Below are 22,809 nucleotides of genomic sequence, written 5' to 3'. Positions count from 1 at the left end.
GGTGACTCCAGCAAAGGAGGAGTTGATGGGACTAGGAATCTTATAGTTTGCTTTTGGAGGCTTCTGAGGAATGCTTGGACACTGGCTATGGGACCTGGGCTAGAGAGCAAACACTATATGTACTAACAAGTATTGATTTGGGAGGTGTACTCTACAAGTTAGACCCCCAGGAAGACTGGAAAGTTGGAAAAAAGAGTAATGATTTATAGTCTACACAAAGTTTCCTGCAGTCGGATTCTGGTAGGGCAGGTTGTAGGAGGTTACTCAATGTTAGCTATAGTACAGGAGGATTTGTGAGTCTAGTCTGAGATAAGGGATTGGAAACTCTCCTGCCTAGATGTTCATACTGCATGGGACAGGCAACCAGAATAGCCACAGCCACTGGATATTGAACTCAGACTAGATCCAGAAGGATGTGCAAAACAATTATCACATAAGGGCTTATAGACCAAGCCAGATCGTGGAGGAGAACATCAGAAGTGTGGGTATGGAATGGGGTGGTGGAGGTAGCAAGAAGGGTCCTGTGGTTGGGTTCAGGTTGCACCTTGTCTGGAGCCTGTATGTTGACTACAGCCCACTTGGAAGTGATGGGACTAGGCCAGGGAAGGGGATTTGGCATCCTGCAGGAGCCTATATGGTGCTACTGCAAGGCTCAGTTGATCAGATTAGGCCAGAGTATTGACTATGTGAACTAGGATTGATCTAGAGGGATGCAAAAACAGAAGTATCTGGTTGTGAGGGAGTACTCAGCAGGCTATTCCATGGAAGAGGCCTCAGCAAGTCTGTGTATGGAGTGGGGTACTATAGGTGATACAAACAGTACTGGGTGTAGATGCAGGTAGGCAGGTCCTGATAGGGAACTGTATGTTTGCTACAGAACAGGAGTAAGTCCCTGGATTTGGGAGTCTGTTGAAAACTTGTGGTCGTTACTGTAATATGCAAGAATTTAAGTGACAAGACTATGCTGGGACACTATAGTGAGATATGAGCTATGTATGGTGGGATGTGGAGAAACACTATCAGGTAAGGAAAATATTCACCAGCTTTGCACTTTGGGGAGGACATGGGAATTCTGGATAAGGAGAGGGGTTGTGAATGCAGAACAAATGTTCCCTGGGTGGCTGAGGTATAGTAAGTGCTAACAGACCCTAGATATTAGCTATACCACAGTGGGAATTTCTGGGATTAGGCTTAGCTGAAAGGATTAGGAAACATGTAGAAGCCTACAGCTTGCAACTGCAAGGCACTGGTGGCCATAGTAGGACAGTAAGCATGTGGAAAAACAAGCAATCATTACTGTGTTGGGGGTTATTCACTAAGTTAATCCTTGGGGGCTGGGACATGTGGGAAGTGTAGATATATAGCAAGCTGGTAGAATAATCTAAAATTGTCTAGTGGATAGATGCAGTTATGATAATTCCAGTTGGGCATATAAATGTTGGTCTTACCCAAGAGAACATTTAGAGCCAGGCCAGTTGGAGGGATTAGAGTCTGCAGAAGCCTAGAACTATTTACAGAAGTAGCTAATAGCCAGGCTATGCATGGGTACTGACTGTGGGACCAATCTAGATATGACAGAACTATGGTAAAACAAGTATCAGAAAGGGATGTACTCACCAGGCTAACACAGGAGGAGACCACATGAAGTCTGGGTATGAAGTGGTGTGGTTTAATTGGTACAAGTTGTCCTGAAGGTAGATGAGGATAGATGTGGGTAGGGTAAGTCCTGGTTGGAGGAGAGATGTTGGCTATAACAAAGAATGAAATGCTGAGAGACTAGGCAGGGGCCTAGAATTCGGGGCTCTCTTGAAGCCTAGAGATCATAATTGCAAGACAAGGATTCCAGACTACTATGGGGCAATGCCTGAGGCACATGAATTAGATCCTGCCGGATATGAAAACAGAAGTATTGGATTGTGTGTGATGTACTGAATAGGCTAGACTATGGAAGAGAATATGGGAAGTTTTGGTATAGTAAGACGTGGTATAGGCAACACAATGCCCTATGTGTAGATGTGGATAGGGTGAGTACTGGAGGGAACTTAAATGGTAGCTATAACACAGGAATATATGGGATGGTCTGTATGTCAAATGCTCTTATTGGTCAATAAATAAAACACTGATTGGCCAGTGGCCAGGCAGGAAGTATAGGCGGGACTAACAGAGAGGAGAAAGGAGAAAACAGGAAGCCGGAAGGGAGACACTGCTAGCTGCCACCATGACAGCATGTGAAGCATGTGAAGACTCTGGTAAGCCACGAGCCACATGGCAAGGCATAGATTTATAAAAATGGATTCATTTAAGATGAATTTAAGAACTAGACAGCTAGAAGCCTGGCACGGCCATACAGTTTGTAAGCAATATAAGTCTCTGTGTTTACTTGGTTGGGTCTGAGCGGCTGTGGGACTGGTGAGTGACAGAGATTTGTCCTGACTGCGGGCCAGGCCGGAAAACTCTAGCTACAAACATATCATGTGGTTATGCTGGGCTATGGGATTTGGGACCCTACTGAAGCCTAGAGTCCCTTATTATGTGTTGGACATTGTCTAACTAGACTGGTTATTGGGATAGAATCAGAAGAATGTGGAAAGACATGTATCAAGGATATATTTGGGGTCTAACAACAGTCTTAACCCTGGAGAGGTTGTGGGAAATCTGGGTATGGAGTTGGGTTATATAGGGAGCAAAAAGGGTCCTGTGGCTGTTGTTACAGTGGGTCCATGCAGGAACATCAATGTTTCCTATAGCACTAGGATGGAGCAAAATATTTAGGACCCTGGCAAAAGCTAGAAGTCAATTCAAGTGAGAGCAAACAGCTATTCTAGGGATGCTACTGTATCTTCCATCCAGTCTGGACTGCACTGCATTTAGAAAAAAATTATCTGGTGCAGAGTGGTACTCACCTGTCTAGACTCTGGAGAGGATTTATGTAGTCTGGGCATGGAGAGGGTGATGTAGGCAACCAAAAGTACCTGCAGTTTGATGAGGGAGGGGTGGTCTTGGTGGGAACCTAGATGCTAAACCAAGTACAGGAGGAAATGTTGGGCCCAGGAATCCCAGAGTTTGCTTCCAGAGGAGGCTGGGGAAGGCCTAGACATTGTGACCTCGGGTAGGTACAGCATCATATGCAGAAACAAGTATTGATAGTTGGAATGGTGTTCTAAACATGTTAGACCCTCATGGAAATCTGAAAGAGGAATAGTGTAGTGTAATCTACACAAAGTGTCCTATTGATGGAATCTGGTAGCGCAGGTCCTAGAAGGAGCCTAAATGTTAGCTACAGTATAGGAAGATATATGAGTCTAGTCTGAGCTGACTGATTTGTGACTCTATTGCCTAGATGTCCCTACAGCAAGGGGAAGGCAGCAAGATTAGCCAGGGATGCTGGCTATTGAACTCAGGCTAGATCCTTATGGATGTGCAAAATAAGTATCAGGTAGGAGCTTATATATGAAGCAAGTCCCTGGAGGAGGACATCAGAAGTGTGGGTATGGAGAGGGGTTGTGGAGGTAGCACAAAGTGTCCCATGTGTGTGGGCAGGTAGCACCTTGTCTAGAGCCTGTATACTGTCTAAAGGATACCAGGAAGTGAAGTGATGGGACTAGTCCAGGGTATGGGATTTGGGAACCTGTGGAAGTATTGATGTTGCTACTGCAAGGCTCAGTTGATCAGACTACACCACAGCATTAATGGTGGGAACCAGAATAGATCCAGATGGATGTAGAAAAGCAAGTATCTGGTTGTGAGCAAGTACTCACCAGGCTATACCATGGAGGAGGCCTTGGGAAGTCTGGGTATGGAGTGGGGTAATATAGGTGATGCTAAGAGTACTGTGTGTAGATGCAGGGAGGACAGGTTCTGGTAAGACAATGTATGTTGGCTACAGAACAGGAGTAGGTGATATGACTAGGTCTGTGGATTTGGGACTCTGTAAAAACCTAGTGGACATTCCTGCAACATGCAAGAATGTAAGTGCCAAGACTATGCTGGGACATTGGCAGTGAGATATGAGCTATGTTTGGTGGGATGTGGAGAAACACATTCTGGTAAGGGAAATATTCACCAGGTTTGGACTTTAGGCAGGAATGGGAAGTCTGGATAAGAAGTGAAGTTGTGAATGCAGAGCAAATGTTCCATGGGTGGGTGCAGGTATGTTAAGTGCAGAGGGAGACTAGATGTTGGCTATAGCACTGAAGGAGTTGCTAGGACTAGGCTAAGCTGAACGAATTGGAGACCTGTAAAAGACTACAGCTTGCAACAAGGTGGCCAGAGTAGGTTAGTCAGCATGTAGAAACACAAGTATTAGTTTGCCTGTTGGGCCTTATTCATTAGGCTAAATCCTGGGAGCTGGGGTTGTAGGAAGGCTGGACATATAGTGAAGTGGATTAATCTTTTAAATGTGTCTTGTGGATGGATGCAGGTATACCTTTTGGGTGTATAGATGTTGTCTAGAGCACAACAGAATGTGGTAGGACTAGGCCAGTTGGAGGAATTAGAGCCTGCAGAAGCACAGAGCTATCTATGGCAAGGAGCTAGTGGCCAGAATAGTCATGATCACTTGTTGTGGGACCAATCTAGATATGGCAGAATTGCGGAAAAAAAACAAGTATCAGGTTGGGAAGTATTCTCCAGTCCAACACAGGAAGAAACCACAAAAATTCTGGGTATGGAGTGTGGTTATTTAGGTGGAACATGGTGTCCTGAAAGTAGATGTGGGTAGGGTAAGTCTTGGTGGGAGCATAGATGTTGGCTATAGCAAAGGATGGAATGTTTGAACTAGGCTGGGGTCTAGGTTTTGGGACCCTATTGAAGTCTAGAGATCATTACTACAAGGCAAGGAGTCCAGACTACTATGAGGCACTGTCTGAGGCACACAAATTACATCCTTCAGGATATAAAAATAAAATTATTGATATATGTGTGGAGTATTCAATAGGCTAGACTTCGGAGGATACCATGGGAAGTTTGGGTATATAGAGGGCTGGTACATGCAACATCAAGTCCTGTGTGCGGATATGGATACGGCGAGTACTGGAGAGAACCTAAATGTTAGCTATAGCACAGGAATAGGTGGTGGGACTAGGAAGGGGTTTGGGATTTGGGAGCCTTCTGAAGCCTAGAGGCCCATACTATGTGTTATAGGTTGTCAGACTAGGCTGGAGTTCTGGGACATATTCAGCAGGATGTTGAAAACACATGTATCAAGAATACATTTGGCTGGGTGGTGGTGGCACACGCCTTTAATCCCAGCACTTGGGAGGCAGAGCCAGGCGGATCTCTGTGAGTTCGAGGCCAGCCTGGTCTCCAAAGCGAGTTCCAGGAAAGGTGCAAAGCTACACAGAGAAACCTTGTCTTGAAAAACCAAAAAAAAAAAAAAAAAGCGTACATTTGGGGTTATTCAACAGGCTTGACCCTGGAGAGTTCATTGGAAATCTGGGTAGAGTTGGGTTGTTCAGGTAGTACAAATGGTCCCCTGTGTAAGGGTTGTTACTTTGGGTCTTGCAGGAAGCTAGAAGTTGCATATAGCACAAGAGGACACGTTGGGACTTGGCTGGAGCAAAGGATTTCAGACCTTGCCAAAAGCTAGACTTCACTACTCGCAAGAGAAAGCGGCTGTTCTAGGGATGCCACTGGATCTTCCATCCAGTCTGGACTCCACTGGATTTGGAAAATAATTATCTGATGCAGAGAGGTACTCACCAGTTCAGACTCTGGAGGAGGATTTGGACAGTCTGGGTGTAAAGTAGGGTGATGTAGGTAGCCAAAGCTCCTGTGGTTTGATGAGGGAGGAGTGGTCTTGGTGGAAATCTAGATGCTGTCTCTGGCATAAAAGATAGGAGGAGTAGATGGGACTAGGAATCCTAGAGGGTGCTAATGGCTGGGATAGACCTGACAAAGTGTCTGGGACCTGGGGTAGATCCTGCCCTATATAGAAAAACAAGTATTATTTGGGGGGCAGTACATTCACAAATTCAACCCTTAGGAAGACACAGAAATTCTGAATAAGGAGTAACATAGTAAAGTGTACACAAAGTGACATATAGAGGGATTGTGGTAAGGCAGGTCCTAGCAGGAGCCTAGATGTTAGCTACAGTACAGGAGGATTTGTGAGAATAGTCTGTGCTGCAGGATTTACTGCCTAGAGTTCCAGACAGCAAGGGACAGGCAGCCAGACTCGCCAGGGCTGCTGGCTATTGAACTCAGGCTAAATCCTTATGGATATGCAAAAAAAGTATCAGATTGGGGCTTATATACCACCAAGCTAGACCCTGGAGGAGAACATCAGAAGTGTGGGTATGGAGAGCGCTGGTGTGGTAGCATAAAAGATCCTGTGGGTTGGTACAAGTAGCACCTTCTCTGCAGCCTGTAAGTTGTCTAGGAAACATCTGGATGTGATGGGACTAAGCCAGGGCATGGAATTTGGGAACATGCAGAACCCAAGATGTTGCTACTGCAAGGCTCAGTTGATCAGGGTAGGCCATAGTATTGATGTGGGAACCAAGATAGATCCAGATGGATATTGAAAAACAAGTATCTGGTTGTGAAGGAGTACTCATAAGGCTATGCCATGAAGGAGGCTCCTTGAGAACTCTGAGTATGCAGTGGGGTAATGTAGGTGGCACAAAGTGTATTGTGTGTAGATGCAGGGAGGGTGGGTCCTGGTAGGACCCTGCATGCTTGCTGCAGAAGAGCAGTAGGTGGTTAGAGCATGCTCCTGGTTTTGGGACTCCATTGAAATCTAGTGGTCACTCTTGCAACAGGCAAGAATATAAGTGCCAAGACTAGGCTGGGACACTGGCAGTGGGATATGAACTATGTTTTGTGGAATGTTGAAAAGCAGTATGTGGTAGGGGAAATATTCACCAGGTTTGAACTTTCGGGAGGACATAGGAAGTCTGGATATATAGTGAGGTTGTGTACGCAAAGCAAGTGTTCCACAGGTAGATGCGCATATGTGAAGTGTCAAGGGATACTAGATTTTGATATAGAAGAGCCAAGGGTAGTGGGATCATGCTGTGGTTTGAGATTTGGGACCCTGAAGAAGGCTCTAAATCACTACTGCAAAGTTCAGGAAGCCATTCTACAATGGGACAGGGGTTATTCTGTCTAGGATAGATTCCACTGAATATGGAAAAGCAAGCACCGAGTGTGGATGTACCCACCAGAATAGACCTTGAAGGGGGATGTAGGAAGTCTGGGTATGTTGTGGAGAGGTATGGGCAGCACGGAGGGTCCTGTTGGTTGAGGTAGAGGGTAATACCTGGTGGTAGCCCAGAAGTTGGCTATACTATATGGGGAGGTGTTCTGACTAGCCTATGTGTGTCTGGGGACATTGTTGAAACTAGAAGTCACTACTTCAATGCAAAGAGTCCAGACTAAGATTGGGCATTGCTTATGGTTTCCAGGTTATATCTCTTGCAGTATGTTGAAAAACAAGTATTTGATAGTGTGTGGCATTGTCAGTAAGCTGGACACTGGATGATGTGAGGAGACTGGTTATGGACTGGGCTGGTACAGGTGGTAGGAAGGGTCCTGTGGGTGAACGACGGTACTACAGGAACCTATGTGTTGGCCACAGCAAAGGAGGAGGTGTTGAGACTAGGCTGGGGAGCCTGAGTTGGGAAAATGTGGAAGCCTAGAGGTCACTACTGTAAAGACACACAGCCAAAGTAGGCCTGGGTACTGGCTTTGCCACACTCACTAGGTCCAGAGCAGTATGGAAATAGAAAAATTACAGGCTGTGTGTGTGTGTGTGTGTGTGTGTGTGTGTGTGTGTGTGTGGTGTTTGTGGAGTGTGCGAGGGTGCACCTGTGCTCACGTGCATGCGCACTCACACACATGCCCACTCAACAAGCTAGACCATGAAGGAGGATCTGTGAAGTCTATGTATGGAGTCTGGTGGTACTGATGTTGTAAAGGGTCCTGTGAGTGGATGTGGGTGGGGCCAGTCCAGGAGTGATGCTAGTTGTTGGCTATAGGACTTAGTGGTGAGACTAGGTGGGGTGATATATTTGGACCCTAAGGAAGACTGGAGGTAGCTACTGAAAGACAGAGTCTGCAAGATTAGTCTTTGTGACACAGGTGAGATAATGTGAGATGCAGAAAAACAAGTATAGGGTGATAGGGTACAATACAGACTTGAACAGGGAGGGGGACATGGGAAATCTGTATATGAAGTACAGAAGAGTAGGCAGAGCAAAGTGTCCTGTAGCTGGCTGTGAGTAGAGGTCTGGGTCCTGGTGGAAGCCCAGATGTTAGCTATATAAGGGTTGATAGGATGCTTGGCATACATAATGATATTCAAATACAAAAATGTTACTTGGGAATGATTTTAGGAAAGGCATTCAAGATATTAGCCCAAGATTAAGGAAGACATATTGGAATAAACCATTGAGCAGGGGGAGTCTTGGGGAAGAAGTTGGAGAAGCAAATGCTCTGTTGTGTGTTCTGCCACAACTAAAGTGCATGTATGAAGATGCATGGCATGGAAAATAGCCTTGGAGTTGTTAAAGGGAAGTCTCCTTCTAAGACTAGAGTATCTTTGCCTTCTCAATATCTTCCCCCCTATCAATGGAAGTGTCCCAAGTGGTACATCTTCCTGTTCTTTCCTTCACCAGGGTCAGAACCATGCTTTGTGATGTCAGAGCTCAAGCTTGCCCACTATTGGTTGAGACCTTGATGACCAATCAGGCTTGAGGGGTGTGGCCTGCTCTGCTCTGTCAGTTGATGAGACCTCTCGAAGGTAACACAACTAAATCCTGATAATGGCGAATGTGACCAAGAAATCCGCGTCCAGAGCGGATCTTTCTGCTTTTTCGATGAATACTCAACCAGTGGCTAATCCTGTCACACCAATAAAGACCAAGGCGGCCTACAAACTTTATCCCCCAAGCATTCTTAATGGAACGGTGAGATGACCCACCCTACCCAAGCTCCCTCCTTTGCTGATTTACTCTTGCCTGAAGTAACCACCTTTCTCTGGCCTGGACTAAATCCCCTTACCTACCCTTACCTGTTCCAACAAAGAACCCTTCACATGCTTTTCAAGACCCTTGCACTAAATTAACTCTTGTGTCCTCCCTCTTGGCATTCCAGGGCCTAAAGACCAACAAACGTGGGAAACGTGCCTTGAAAAGGAGTTCCACCAAGAAGGATGTTAAAGAATTAAATCCACCCGTGAAAAAGAAAGGCAAGGATTCACCACCAATGGAGGAGTCACAGCCTCTGATGGAACAACTTGCAAAGCCTGCTAAGGGTAAACCCACTACCTGTGAAGCAAGCACCATGACTGATCCGGAAGAACTAACTCTACCAGTGCAAAAGAAAGGCGAAGATTCACCACCAATGGAGGTGTCACGGCCTCTGATGGACCAACCTGCAAAGCCTGCTAAGGATAAACCCACTACCTGTGAAGCAAGCACCATGACAGATCCTGAAGAAGTAACTCCACCAGCGCAAAAGAAAGGCGAAGTTTCACCACCGATGGAGGAGACACCGCCTCTGGTGCAGCAACCTGCAAAGCCTGCTAAAGTTCGACCCACTACATGTGAAGCAAGCACCATGACGGATGCTGAAGAAACAGCTCCACCCATGCTAAAGATAGGCAAAGATTCACCATTGAAGCAGGAGCCACAGCCTCTGGTGGAGCAATATGCAAAGCCTGCTGAGGTTAAATACACAAAGCCTGCTGAGGATCAACCCACAAAACTGGCTGAGGATCGAACCACTACCTGTGAAGCAAGCTACATGATTGATGCTGAAGAAGTAATTCCACCCCCTCCAAAGAAAGGCAGAGATTCACTATTGATGGAGGAGCCACAACCTCTGGCAGAGAAACCTGCAGAGGCTGCTGTGGATCAACCAGCACAACCTGCAGAGGATCGACCCACTACTAGTGAAGCAAGCTCCATCACTGATGCTGAAGACATAACTACACCCATGCCAAAGAAGGGCAAAGATTCACTGTTGATGGAGGAGCCACAGCCTCTGTTGGAACAACCTGCAACACCTGTTGAGGATCAACCCAATACCTCTGAAGCAAGCTCCTCTACTGATGCTGAAGCAGTAACTCCACCTTTTCAGAAGAAAGGTAATGATTCACCATTGAAAGAGCAGCGACAGCCTCTGGTGGAACAACCTGCAAAGCCAGCTGAAGATCAACCCTCAAAGACTGTTGAGGATCAACCCAGCCCCTCTGAGGCAAGCTCCATGAGTCTCAAGGTGGATAGCCAATATCTCGAAGACAGGAAATTCCCATTCCTATAAACAATAAAATTCAAAATTATATTTTTAAAAATAAATGCATTCCAATTTGAAAATTTATGTGTCTTTGTGAGTCACTAATGGTGGAACTGGTAAAGGGGAAGAGAAATGGTGGATGTATGGCAAGAGAGGAAGTTTGGGTGGTTATATGACAAGGGAATGATTTGGGCCTCACAATGTTTGGGGTAGACAAGAACCTTGGAGGGGGTACATAATAAAGGAGGAACTTGGGGATGGGTATATGAGAAGAAACAGACGTTGGTATCAAGTGGTTAGGGACCACACAAGTGACTTAGGTGGGTGTATGACACAGAGGGGCCTTTGGGTGGGTATGCAGCAAGGCAGGTATTTAGGGTGCTACAGGGATGTAGGCCAGACAAGGAATTTGGTTGGGTATGTGACAAAGAAGAGTATTTGGATAAGCATAGGACAACAAAGGGACTTTTTGCTCCACAAAGCATTAGGCACTAATGGCCGAAGTGGTAAAGAGAAAGAGAAATGGATATATAGCAAGAGAGTGAGTTTGGGTGGGTATATAAGAGGAGATTTGGGTCTCAAGTTTTGAGGGCAGAGAAGAAACGAGTAGGCACATGATAAAGGAGGGACTTTGGATGGGTATATGAGAAGAAACAGACCTTGGTCTCAAATTGTTGGGGTCCAGAGAAGCGACTTATGTGGTTGTATGACACAGAGGGGACTTAGAGTGGGTATATAGCAAGGCAGATCTTGGGGGTGCTATAGGGATGTAGGCCAGACAAGGAATTTGGCTGGGTCTATAACAAAGAAAGGAATTTGGGTAAGCATATGACAAAGAAGGAACTTCAGGCCCCACAGAGTTGAGGGCCAGACCACAAATGCACTGTCAGACACATTGACATAATGGATGGGGCATTGAAAACAAATGTCCTCCTTTTACCTTATCTCCTAGAGATGGATGAAGAAGACTAGGTACCTGAAGCAATGTATTTTACTACAGCAGGGCAAAACTTAATGGTGTGGATTACTACAACCTATCTGAGGTGATGTGTGTGAATGTCAGTACTATCCCCCTAAGTAGAAGACACATTAGCTTTTAGACAACTGCTGCTTTTATACCTCACCCTATAATGTTAGTAAAGTCCTTCAGGAGCACCAAACACTCAGCATATTAGAATATACTAATCACATCTCAGAGAAAGTAATGGAATTGGAAGTTACAAGTATAACCATCATCCGTTATAAGAAATTTGGGGTTTAGTAAGGCCTTCAGTAGGCTGCTTCCATGACAGGTCTAGCAGAGATGAGGGAATACTAAAGAGACACTTATGTCTGTCCATCTATCACATTACTGAAACAATAGACTTCAAAGTAATGGGAATTTCTACAGTTATCTCATGCTTGGTTAAGGAAAGGTCTCTAGCCAGAAGAAGAACTTACCTCCTTAAAGAGTTTTCACACAGTTCTAACTACCAAATCACCTTGCCAGATAAGACTAAAGATCAGACAGTGATGGGTGAGTTGATGGTGGGTAGAAGCCACATCTTGACCACAACTGCTTAGATATGAACATGCCTGGCCCTCTAGTTAAACTTTAATCTCACTTCAAAACCTCAGATGTACACCAGAGACTTCGAAGGGTCTCTGGATCTCCTTATCCCTCTTTCCAATGTGGCCACATTGAATAAGTCTGTCTCTGTCTCTGTATCTCTCTCTCTCTCTCTCTCTCTCTCTCTCTCTCTCTCTCTCTCTCTTCGTCTTTCTACTGTTAATTTGGATCTTTTAATTGGCTTACTGAGGATAGGTGGTTGAACTCAACTTCTTGGGGTATATAGGGTGTTACACAAAATTTGTTAACACCTCCAATGTTGTCAATAATTATTGTCTGTAAATATAATCTTTTACTATGTTCTAAACTTACCTATATTTATGTAACAAGCATAAAATTTTGTTAATTTTCAGTGTGTTGGTTGCAGTTTTTATTGCTGTGTTAAAATATTATGAGCAAATGTAACTTCAGGAGGATAGGGTTTATTTTGTTTATACTTCCGTCCATCATGGGAGAAAGTCAGTGTAGGACCTCAAATAGGGCAGGATCCTAGAGGCAGGAGCTTGACACAGAGGCCGTAGAGGAGTGATGCTTACTGGACTATTCCTCCTGACTTGCTCAGCCTGTTGTCTTATTGGTCTCAAGAGTGGTATCACCTATAGTGAGATGGGCCCTTTAACATCAATTATCAATCAAGAAAGGGCCACACAAGGTTACTCACAGGCCAACCTTGGATGAGGTAATTTTCTCAGTTGAGGTTCCTTCTTCCCCAATGACTCTGTCTTATGACATTAAACTGGCCAGCACATACAGTAGATTAAAAATATCCTGCCTTTATAGAAGGGATATGTTGAGAATGTTTTTGACATAAGACTATTTTAGTAACAAGATGAGAAGTGGAAAATGGGAAAAATGTAATCATAATGCTGTGATGTCCTCATCCATAATATCAGCTAGTCACTAATTCCTTTCTAAACTTGATTTTTTTTAAAGAGGTGCTTTTATATCATTTAAATACAACAATTAGGAATGAAAATATGAATGCAATTAATAAAACTAGAATATAAATGTAACAAGAGACGAGACTGTGGTTTTTACATTAAAGAGTGCAGAGGTATATTATCAGACTGCAACTTGTAGGAAATGAAAATGTATGATACATATTAGTATAACTTTGTTCCTATTTTACAGGTCTGGTAAGGGAAAATATTTTAATTAGGTATAGTCATGTTCCTCCACTTTAGTTATACTAAAAGGCTAGCACCTTCTTTTTCATATGGTAAAATCATGTGATTAACAGGAGTACAGGAATGGGGAGCTGAAGTTTGATTCCAAAGGAAAAGGAACTAAGATTTCTGCTCTTGTCTACCACAGGAATGAGCTTATAGACCAATGACTCCTGCCTAATGAGTGGGACTTCCTCATCCCAGGAAGAACCACTCTCATTTTCAAAATGGAAAACCATTAAGTCCTTGTATTTCCCTTATCCAGAACTGATACCACAGCTGAGAACAGAGGCAACATGTGCCCAAGGTCTCCATGAATGGGCCAACGTGTCTCACTCATGTACTTGAAACTTTGTCGCACTGCTTTCTATAAATTGGAAGATAGCCACAGGTATTATGGGCTTTAAATTTCACACACACACACACACACACACACACACACACACACACACACACACTTAGCCAAAACTTAAGTAAAATTATTTTACGTTACTACTTTCTGTTTCTTTAATTTAGGTGCCTAGTCATATATGTTTAATATAATGTTTGTTAATTCTTTGAAAATTTCATACATGCATGAAATATATTTTGACTGCACTGTCTTTCCATTCCTCTAACTAATCCCTCCCAGATCCAAGCCCATCATCCCTACCTACCTCATGTCTTTTTTCTTATAGTAACCTACTCAGTCCAAGCTCCTCATATAATCATGTGTGTGGGAAATCCACTTGACTTACCACAGATGACACTCTTAAAACTAACTGACTCCTGTTCCCTGCCTTAGTTACTAGTGTATTGATCCAACATGGTCATACCCACTCCAACAAGGCCACATCTCCTAATCTTTCTCAAATAGTTGCACACCTTGGTGACTAAGCATTCACATTTTTATTCCTAATTTTTGCATTTAAATGATAAAAAACACACCTCTTAAAAATCAAGTTTAAAATGGAATTAGTGACTAACTGATACTATGGATTTCATTCTCATTCTAACTGTCATAATTCTCTAGAAGCCACCAACTGTCAGTAGTTTGTCAGTTAGGGTGGGGAGTCCTGAGCCCTCCCCTACTGCATCCTGGAATATTCACTGGCTTAATCTTATGCAGTCTTCATGCATGCAACCACAGCTGCTGTGAATTCACTAGAACAATGACCCTGTCATGTCTGGAGGACACTATTTCACTCTTGTCTTCTGTCACCTTTGACTCTTAAAATCTTTTTAAATGCTTTCTGTAATGATCTCTGAACCTTGAGAAGAGGGGTGTAGATGTTCATTTTGCAGCTGAGCATTTCATATCCACTTGTTTTTTGTAGGATGACCACTTCTGAATGCCTTTTTTAACCACAATCTACTGCATGAAGTTCTCTGAGGAGGTCTAAGAAGTGCACTGATTTGTAGTTATAGAAATATGAATTATAGTCCAGTTTGATACTTCATTCATTTAGCAAAATAATAGTATTAGGTTCAATCCTGGGGTCTGTGAGCTCCATAACCATGTGTTCTCAGCAAGGGTTACAGCAGCAGGCATGTGTTGCTTTCTATGGAGTAGGCCTTAAGTTCACTTTTAAGCAGTTGGCTATCCCCATAAAGTTTGTTCCACTATTGCATTCATGGACATATTTTGCTATGTTGTTCATTAATATAACTTGCAAGATTCTTAGCTAGGTAAGACTACCAATGATCTTTCCATTCATACATACACACTAGCCTACACAGCACTTTCTTGTAGTACAAAAACTAGCCAGCAGGGAAGAAGTTACATGGTCAGTAACAACTTGATTTCTCCATGTCTTGGAATGAAAAGTATATGGTGTGTTCAGTAATAGGATCTTACCATATATTTCTGGAGGGCAAGAGAGAGCAATACCAATAGCCTATATTGTTTAGGGGTAGTCTGGGGCATCCCTGACCAACAACTCCAGCTGAAAATTCCACATCTTCCATACCTGGCACCAGGCTTTTTATTTAGCAACCTATGGCCTCTGGTTCAAGTATTAACCACTGTGTAGTGTTAAATTATACTTATGGAATAGCAGCTAATAGAATAGTTGGTTTATGTATGGCTTTTAAGAATATCCTTAGAGTTAGTAATTCTTCCCTCTACAACATTTTCTCATGGGGATTAACCTTTTCTTCTTGATCAGTTAATCTGTTATAAAACTAGGAAATCAAGCTAAAGAATATCATTATGGGTCAAAAGAGTGGACTCTGAGTCTAACTTTATCCCTGGGTAGACAGATAATATTGTGATCTTCCAGGAAATTTAGAAGAAATCTAGTAAGCAGCTTTCAGTAAAGAACTCCATTAAAATTCAAATCAAGTTAGGATTTGGGTTTTGGTTAGGAAAAAAAGATTCAATCCAAATGGGTGTTCTAGCCTCATCTTTGAGTGGAAATATGACCCTAAAGAAAGATGTCCATTTCAGAGACTTTAGAAATAGTATAAAGCCTGTCTAAAACATGTAGAACTTCACAGTGGTTTCTCTGGCCACTGTCTACTATCATCCCTGGTAGTGTTTTCCTTCCCTACCAATGTCCACTTCCCATATTCTTACCTTAAGTATATACAATTTTACTATACAACAAAAAGTGTCTGTTTATTTTATCTATTTTATACTGTGTGCCTCCTCTGATTTCTTTCAGTGGAGATCATGAGACTCAGAGATGCAAATGTTGGCCAAAGGAGATTGTACTAAAACTGTTTATTTCAATCTAGTTATGATTGGATTTCCTCCATTTTCATATTGGTAAAACATGGACACTTCTCTCCTGGGTTCAGATTATAGGATTTTCTGTTCCTTTCTCTTAGAATCCAGACCTACTTCTCCTATCTCTTCTGCAACCTTGAAATCCAGATAGGTCAACTACTTTTTTAAATGAATATTGATTGATGGGCAAATGTCTTCTCTCCCTCTCCCTAGAAGCTACCTGAGAATCCTGAAACTGATTATAGATAACCCTGCTCTCCTAAGCTAAGACTACAGATTTCCTTCCTCTGTTTGCTTGTTTATTTATTTATTTATTTATCATTTATTTATTCATTTATTATTTTGCTAATTTGGGCCCTACCCTCTAATGCCATAGAAACTGCTTTTTTCTTTATACATTCTAACTAACTAAAATTTCTGTTATTTTAAAAGGTATCAAAGTCTACATTTAGTAGGTGAAATGTGTGGATCCCACAGGGACTTGTGCCTGGTAGGAGATGGGCTCATATTATCAGGATGTGGGGCTCACTTGGAGTAGAAAGCAGTCATGTGACTTGGCCATCGTCTTAGTTAATGTAAACAAATAACATTAAGAAACTATGGTGGCACCTGAATAACTTCCTAGTCCTACTGAGCCCCCTGATTATCATTCATTCCCCTCAAACTCTTCTCTTACTCTCACATTCTCTCTGTCTCTGTCTCTCTGTCTCTCTGTCTCTCTGTCTCTCTGTCTCTCTCTCTCTCTTTCTCTCTCTTTCTCTCTTTCTCTCTCTTATAGTAATGGAGTAACACCAGGCCTCTGTTTGATCCAAAGTGTGTCCTCATAATTGCAGTGTTGGTGACAATGTCATAAATAGAAGGACTCTGGCCAGGTAAACAGAAGGATTATAGTTGGGTCCACAGAAGCCTAAATTCATCATTCCTCAGGAATCTTATGAGACTCGTTTCTGTTTACCAGGAAAATCACTACCTCTCTTAACTGCCCCGAACAGTCATTACCTTGGACAAGGGCATGCAGTTGCTGGTAAATCTGAAGAGCCTGCACCAGATCAAGGAATTCCATGCAGCTGATTGTCAAACAGACTCCATATCCTTTTCCAACTATTGCTATTCTCTATTCTTGGAGGTAGACCAGCAGTTGGAGTCCACCAATACACTTTTCTATCCACCCAAGGAGTGATCACTTCAGTAGATTCACTGTGCCCTTTCCCACATCCTCCAAGGTGGCTTATGTTTCTTAATGTTTTGTTTTGATTTTGAGTCTTTCAGGTACAGGAAAAGAGATTAAAAGAAAGAAATGACTTAATATGATCACCTACTGAATTCTAAATGTTTTGTTGTCCTTTATTTTCTATGTTTACTACCCTTTGGATTACAAGGAATGAAACCTAACTTACATATGGCAAGTTATCAAGAAAACTTGCTAGTGTAGGAAAATCCCCTGAATTAAAAATTAAAAATGACCAAGAGGACTTATCATACTTGTTTCCTCTCAGGAAAACCTTATAATAATATAGATGTACAAATTTAAACAAAAGACATGATACCACAAAGACTCTAAGGTCGAGTAACTACCCATTTCTATTATTTTACCTACTATTTAAGATACATGGTGATTCTACTCCTGTCTGCAGGAGCTAGAGGTTAAATGATTGTAAATTGCCAAAAAAGGCAATAACTTAAATCCTGGAAAAAACAAAAACACCCACTGTCTCTCAGAATACATGTCACCCTTACCTAGATCAGTCCTATAGAGAAGGTTGAGTGGGAATTAGTGTGCTCTCCACTTCACTCTGTACCACAGAAAAAGCTTGGAAAGATATTGTTGGTTTCTCAATTTGTATGTTGTCCTAAACTTCACCTGTTCTATGGAGGGGGTTAAAGTAAATTCATGTGAACTCTGTAAATTAGTAGGCCCAAGGAAAGGGCCTTGCAAGGAGCAAGTGTTTGTACTTGTTTGTTGTCAGAATTCTTGTTGTCCTAACCAAGGTCTGTTTTCTGTTTGAGGATAGGAGGGAACTATTATGTTGTCCACCTCAGTCTAACAGAAAGTAAACATTTGGTGGGAGCTAGTGTCTGTCTCTTAGAATCCATGTCCTCCTAACTTGATCTGTAAGGAGATGAGGAGTGAACTAGTGTGCTCAGCAACTGTGTCTGCCCAAGGATGGTAGCTTGGAAATCGCTAGTGTATGTTTCACAGAAATCATGCTGTGGTAAGGTTCACCTGGAATATAGATAAGTTTAGGAGTGAAGTAGTGTGCCCTCCACCCTAGTATGTCCTATAAAAGAGGCTAGGAGCAAGGTAGTGTCTATCCCACAGAACCAATGTGGTGAATAGGTAGGTCTGTGTTATGGAGGTTAGGAGCTAGTGTGAAATTGTGTGCTCACTACCTCAGTCTATCCTATAGAGTAGGATTGGAGGGAGCTAGTCTCTCTCTCTCTCTCTCTCTCTCTCTCTCTCTCTCTCTCTCTCTCTCTCTCTCTCTCTCCTCTCTCAGAACTCACATTTTCTTAACCAAGATCTGTCCTACAGAGGAGGTTGAATGAACCAGTGTGCTCTCCACCCTAATATGTGATATAAAAGAGGCTTGGAGGGAGGTAGTATCTATCCCACAAAATCCATGTTGTGAACAGCTTGATCTGTCTTATGGAGAAGATTAGGAACTTTATGTGAACTAGTGTGCTCTCTACTTCAATCCATTCTACAGAGTAGGATTGGAGGGAAATAGTATCTCTCTCTCTCTCAGAACTCATATCTTCCTAACTGAGGCCTGCCCTACAAACGAGGTTGAGTGAACATGTGTGCTCTCCACCTTTCTGTTTTACTGAGGAAGCTAGAAGGGAGATAATGTCTATATCTCAGATTCCATGTCATACTAAAATTAACCTATATTATAGAAGAGATTAGAAGTGACCTAAGGAGAAATTTGCTTCAGTCTATCCTACTAAGGTATCTAGAAGAGAGTTAGCTTTTCTTTCTCGGATTCCAGTTTGCCCTAATCTTCATGAGTCCGGTGAATAAGGTTAGGAGTGAACTAGTGTATACCTCATCTCATTCTGTCCTACCAAAGAGGCTTGGAGGGAGTCAATGTCTGTGTCTCAGAACCTGTGATTCTCTAACAGTGATCTGAAAAGGAAAGGAGTGAACTGGAATGTTCGAGACAGAATGTACTACAGAGGAGGCTTTGAGTGTCAGTGGCTAGCACTCAGAATCCATGGTAACATAACTTGATCTGTCCTATGGAAAAGATCAAGAGTGAACTAGTGTTGTCTCCAACTCAATGTGTACTGCAGAGGAGGTAGTTTCTGTATCCCAGATTCCATGTTGTCCAAACCTCGATCCTTCCAAAGGATAACCTTATAGGTGAACTACTGTACCTTCTATAAGTAAGTCATTTGGAAGAGGCATGAGGGAAGCTAGTGTCTGTGTCTATAATTCATGGTGTGTTAACCATGACTTCCTGAAAAGGATAAGAGGGAATCAGCATGCCCTTCACCTTATTCTGTCCTATGGAGTCAAGAAGGGAGCTAATATCTCTCACAATTCATGTGGCACTAATCTTCATCTGTCCTAATGAAGAGGATATGGATGAATTAGTTAAGCCTCCACTTCAATCTAACTTACTGATAAGGCTTATAGGGAAATACTGTCTCTCAGAATCCATGTTGTCTTACTTTAATCTGTACTATGAGGAATAGTAGTGAAATAATTTACTGTCAAACACAACCTGTCCTACAAGAGAATTGGAGAAAGTTAGTCTCTGCCCCTCAGGATCCATGTTGTCTAAGCTTGATCTTTCAAACAGAAGAGGTTAGGAGTGAACTACTGTGCTCTCCACTTCATTATGTCCTATGGAGTAGGCTTGAAAGGAACTTGTGTCTTTCTCTCAGTATCTACAGGAATGAACTACTGTGTTCTCCACCTCAGTCTATACTACTTGGAGGGAGTTATTCTCTCTCCCTTTCTGAATTCAGGTTTTCCAAATGTTGGTCCATACTCCAGATAAGGATAGGAGTTCCTAGTATGTCCCACACATCAGAGTATCAGATACAGAGAGCATGACTGGATATAGCTCATGTCATTTCTCAGAATCCATTTTGTGTCAACCTTGATCTATCCTATGGATAAGAATGCGAGTAACTTAGTGTGGTGGAGACTTCAGTATATCCTGTGGGAGACAACAGGATAGAGCCATTGTCTGTCTGTTTGAATCTATGCTGTCCTATCCTTGATCTATCCTACATAGCAATTTAGGATTGAAGTAGTGCTGTGAATATCGCTTTGTATAAATAAAATGTTGATTGGCCAGTAGCCAGGCAGGAAGTATAGGAAGTATAGGCGAGACAAGCAGAGAAAAGAATTCTGGGAACAGGAAGACTGAGTCAGGAGGTGCTGCCAGCTGCCGCCATGAGTACCAACATGTAAGATACTGGTAAGCCACGAGCCATGTGGCAAGGTATAGATTTATAGAAATGGGTTAATTTAAGATGTAAGAAATAGATATCTAGAAGCCTGAGCCATTAGGCCAAACAATTTAATAATTTAAATAATATAAGAATCCAAGTGTTTATTTTATAAGTGGTCTGTGGGACTGCCAGGGCTTGGCCAGGAGCTGGAGAGAAACTCATATTATAGATAATGATAGGATAAAAGTGTAGATTAATGAACCTACTTTTAAAGAACAACAACTTGTTTAAAATGCTTTACATTGTTATAGATTTTAGTTTATTGATACTAATTTAAAGTTAATTTTGTTATACTATATGTATACTTCTACTCTCATTTGAGGTATTATGTTTATGTAACTCATTTAGATTGTAATGAGTAATTAAAAAAATACAGATTAATAATTAGTCTTCTATGATAATCAAACTTATAGTCATGTTAGTTTAGTTTTCTAGGTATACATAGATATATTTCAGATAGATAGGTAGTCTTCAAATACTTCAAAGACCTACAGTATATGACATTTAAAATGTTTTAAAAATTTAGCCTTTCTGGACAGTGAGACATGTCTGCTCCTGACAGCACCAATTTACTTCAGAAAGGAGGATGGACATCGAAGACACTCCATATGGAGTTTGTCTTCTCCTTGACAAAAATAGGCATTTGGGTAAGAAACTGTTCTTGCCTGGACTGCTTGATCAACTGGACATAAAAGACCCATAGGAAGGTGACCACTAAACTTTGCTTGGCAAAATGGTCCTTCAGGTTCCTGCTTCACAGAAAAAACTTCCAGACACTCTACAGCACACACCCACACACCCACATACACACACACACTAAAAAAAAAAAATGACTGGGAGACTCTAGGCCTATGGGTTAAAGACAGATGCCCCAACTTTACAAAGGAACTTTGGATGACTATCCAGGCTGCCAGCTGTTTCTGTCTACCCTGCAAGACTCCCAAAAGTTGCTTGCATCCGTCTCCTGTTTGTCAGGTAATATTATATCCTTCTGAGATCTTTGATGTAGTTGATGATATGGATTCACAACACGCCCCCACAGTTGGACATGGTTGTGTATGCCCAGCGGGACCTAGTCACTTCCACCTAGTCATTTCAGGGTCAAAATGTCTCACATGACCAGGACCCTGTGGCTTTGCATGGTTGTATAAAGCATGCAGCACAACCATGTGATCTACACGCATGCATGGAATAGCCACATGGGCCTGTGTGCGCAGGTGCAGCCCAGCCTTTATAAGCCGGCGCCATGATTCCCGGCTCCATCTTTACTCTTGTGTCTTTCCACAGGCCTGTGCACCTTTGTCTCTTTACTTTGTCTTTTTTTTTTTTTTTTGGTTTTTTGGTTTTTTGAGACAGAGTTTCTCTGTGTAGCTTTGCGCCTTTCCTGGAACTCACTTGGTAGCCCAGGCTGGCCTCGAACTCACAGAGATCCGCCTGGCTCTGCCTCCTGAGTGCTGGGATTAAAGGCGTGCGCCTGGCTCTTTACTTTATCTTAATAAAACTCCTGTTAGTGGATTCTGTTGTGTTTCATGACATTTACTCACAGGGTAAGAGCACCACAAATAACCAACGTCTGGTGCTGTGACCAAACAGGTGCTTCCAGGCACGGAGCGCCCGGAAACCTGTAAACCGGGGAGTCTGTCCCGTCTGCAACAGACCATTGTCCATTTGCCTGGCTACAGGAATCTGCATGTAACACCACTGCATCGATTGGTGAGTCCCCCACTTTTCAGCCAGTGTAAATGTTTTACAGAATCTGTGAGAATGACTGTTGAGCATCCGGGATCTCCCTGAGTATTCTTGAAACCGGGGGAACCCCCAACCATGCTCTTTATTGGCTATAGTTGGCCCCTATTGCAGGCTTAAATTTATAACCATCGCCCATGTCTGCAGTTTGAGATATTCCTTGTGGTTGTACCACTGCCATCAGGTGTGTCCTGAAGCTGTGTGAGAGCTGCATGTTTTTCCGGCTTGATGAAGCAGTAGACACTGTTCCGGATTCCCGGGGAATCCTTGCTTCACACAGCGTAGGCCCCTGCTTTTCAGCTGATGAGACATCTGGCAGCCTGTGCCTAGTGAAGATCCATTCTTGGCATTAGGGATGCCTGGGGCCTTGGCTCTGGATCACTTTTTTTTTTTTAATTCTTCTGCCTCTCTGCTGCAGACATGGGAAATAAGGCTTCCAACCCCGTCAGTCCTACCTCTCCCTTAGGCTGTCTTCTTGAGGCTTTAAAACCTCTCAGCTTAATGCCTTACTTAAAGATTCCTAAGCTTATCTGTCTCTGTACTAAGACATGGCCCAAATATGCTTTAGAAAATAACAAAAAAATGGCCACCCAGCAGCTCCTTAGATCCCAATATTTTACGGGAATTATCTAATTTCTGCCAGCGAACAGGCGAATGGAAAGAGTTGCCCTATATCATAGCTTTCTTCTTTCTGAGTGCTAAACCATCTCTTCTGGATTCCTTCTCTCCTGCTCATATGCTCCTAGCTATGCCTAAACCGGACAATTCTCTGACTCTGGAATCTCTGACTCTAGATCCTGCTAATGAACCTCCACCTATCCGACCTTCCACTCCCACTCCTACTTCTAGGGCATCTGTTCCTTCAGATCCTC

General features: G+C 42.8%; 2 protein-coding genes across 9 annotated transcripts in view; one reads left to right on the top strand and one right to left on the bottom strand.

The window, feature by feature from the left end:
- Dmd (dystrophin) overlaps nt 1-22,809 on the bottom strand; it is a 2,092,376-nt gene that overhangs the window by 1,650,888 nt on the left and 418,679 nt on the right. The gene's annotated exons all lie outside the window — the stretch shown is intronic.
- LOC131898867 (testis-specific gene A8 protein-like) lies at nt 8,688-10,319 on the top strand. The gene is made up of 2 exons (XM_059250123.1): nt 8,688-8,909; nt 9,097-10,319. The coding sequence occupies exons 1-2, from the start codon at nt 8,766-8,768 to the stop codon at nt 10,264-10,266; spliced, it is 1,314 nt and encodes a 437-aa protein (XP_059106106.1). The 5' UTR covers nt 8,688-8,765; the 3' UTR covers nt 10,267-10,319.

The sequence above is a fragment of the Peromyscus eremicus genome, chromosome X, assembly GCF_949786415.1.
Source record: "Peromyscus eremicus chromosome X, PerEre_H2_v1, whole genome shotgun sequence".
Taxonomy (NCBI): Eukaryota; Metazoa; Chordata; class Mammalia; order Rodentia; family Cricetidae; genus Peromyscus; species Peromyscus eremicus.
Note: the sequence above shows the minus strand (reverse complement) of the source record. Positions and strands in the feature narration are given on the sequence as shown.

Coding starts and splice junctions, on each gene's coding strand:
- LOC131898867 (XM_059250123.1), top strand. CDS start 8,766: ATGGCGAATGTGACCAAGAAATCCGCGTCCAGAGCGGATCTTTCTGCT. Junction 8,910..9,096: donor CAAGCATTCTTAATGGAACG/GTGAGATGACCC, acceptor TTGGCATTCCAG/GGCCTAAAGACCAACAAACG.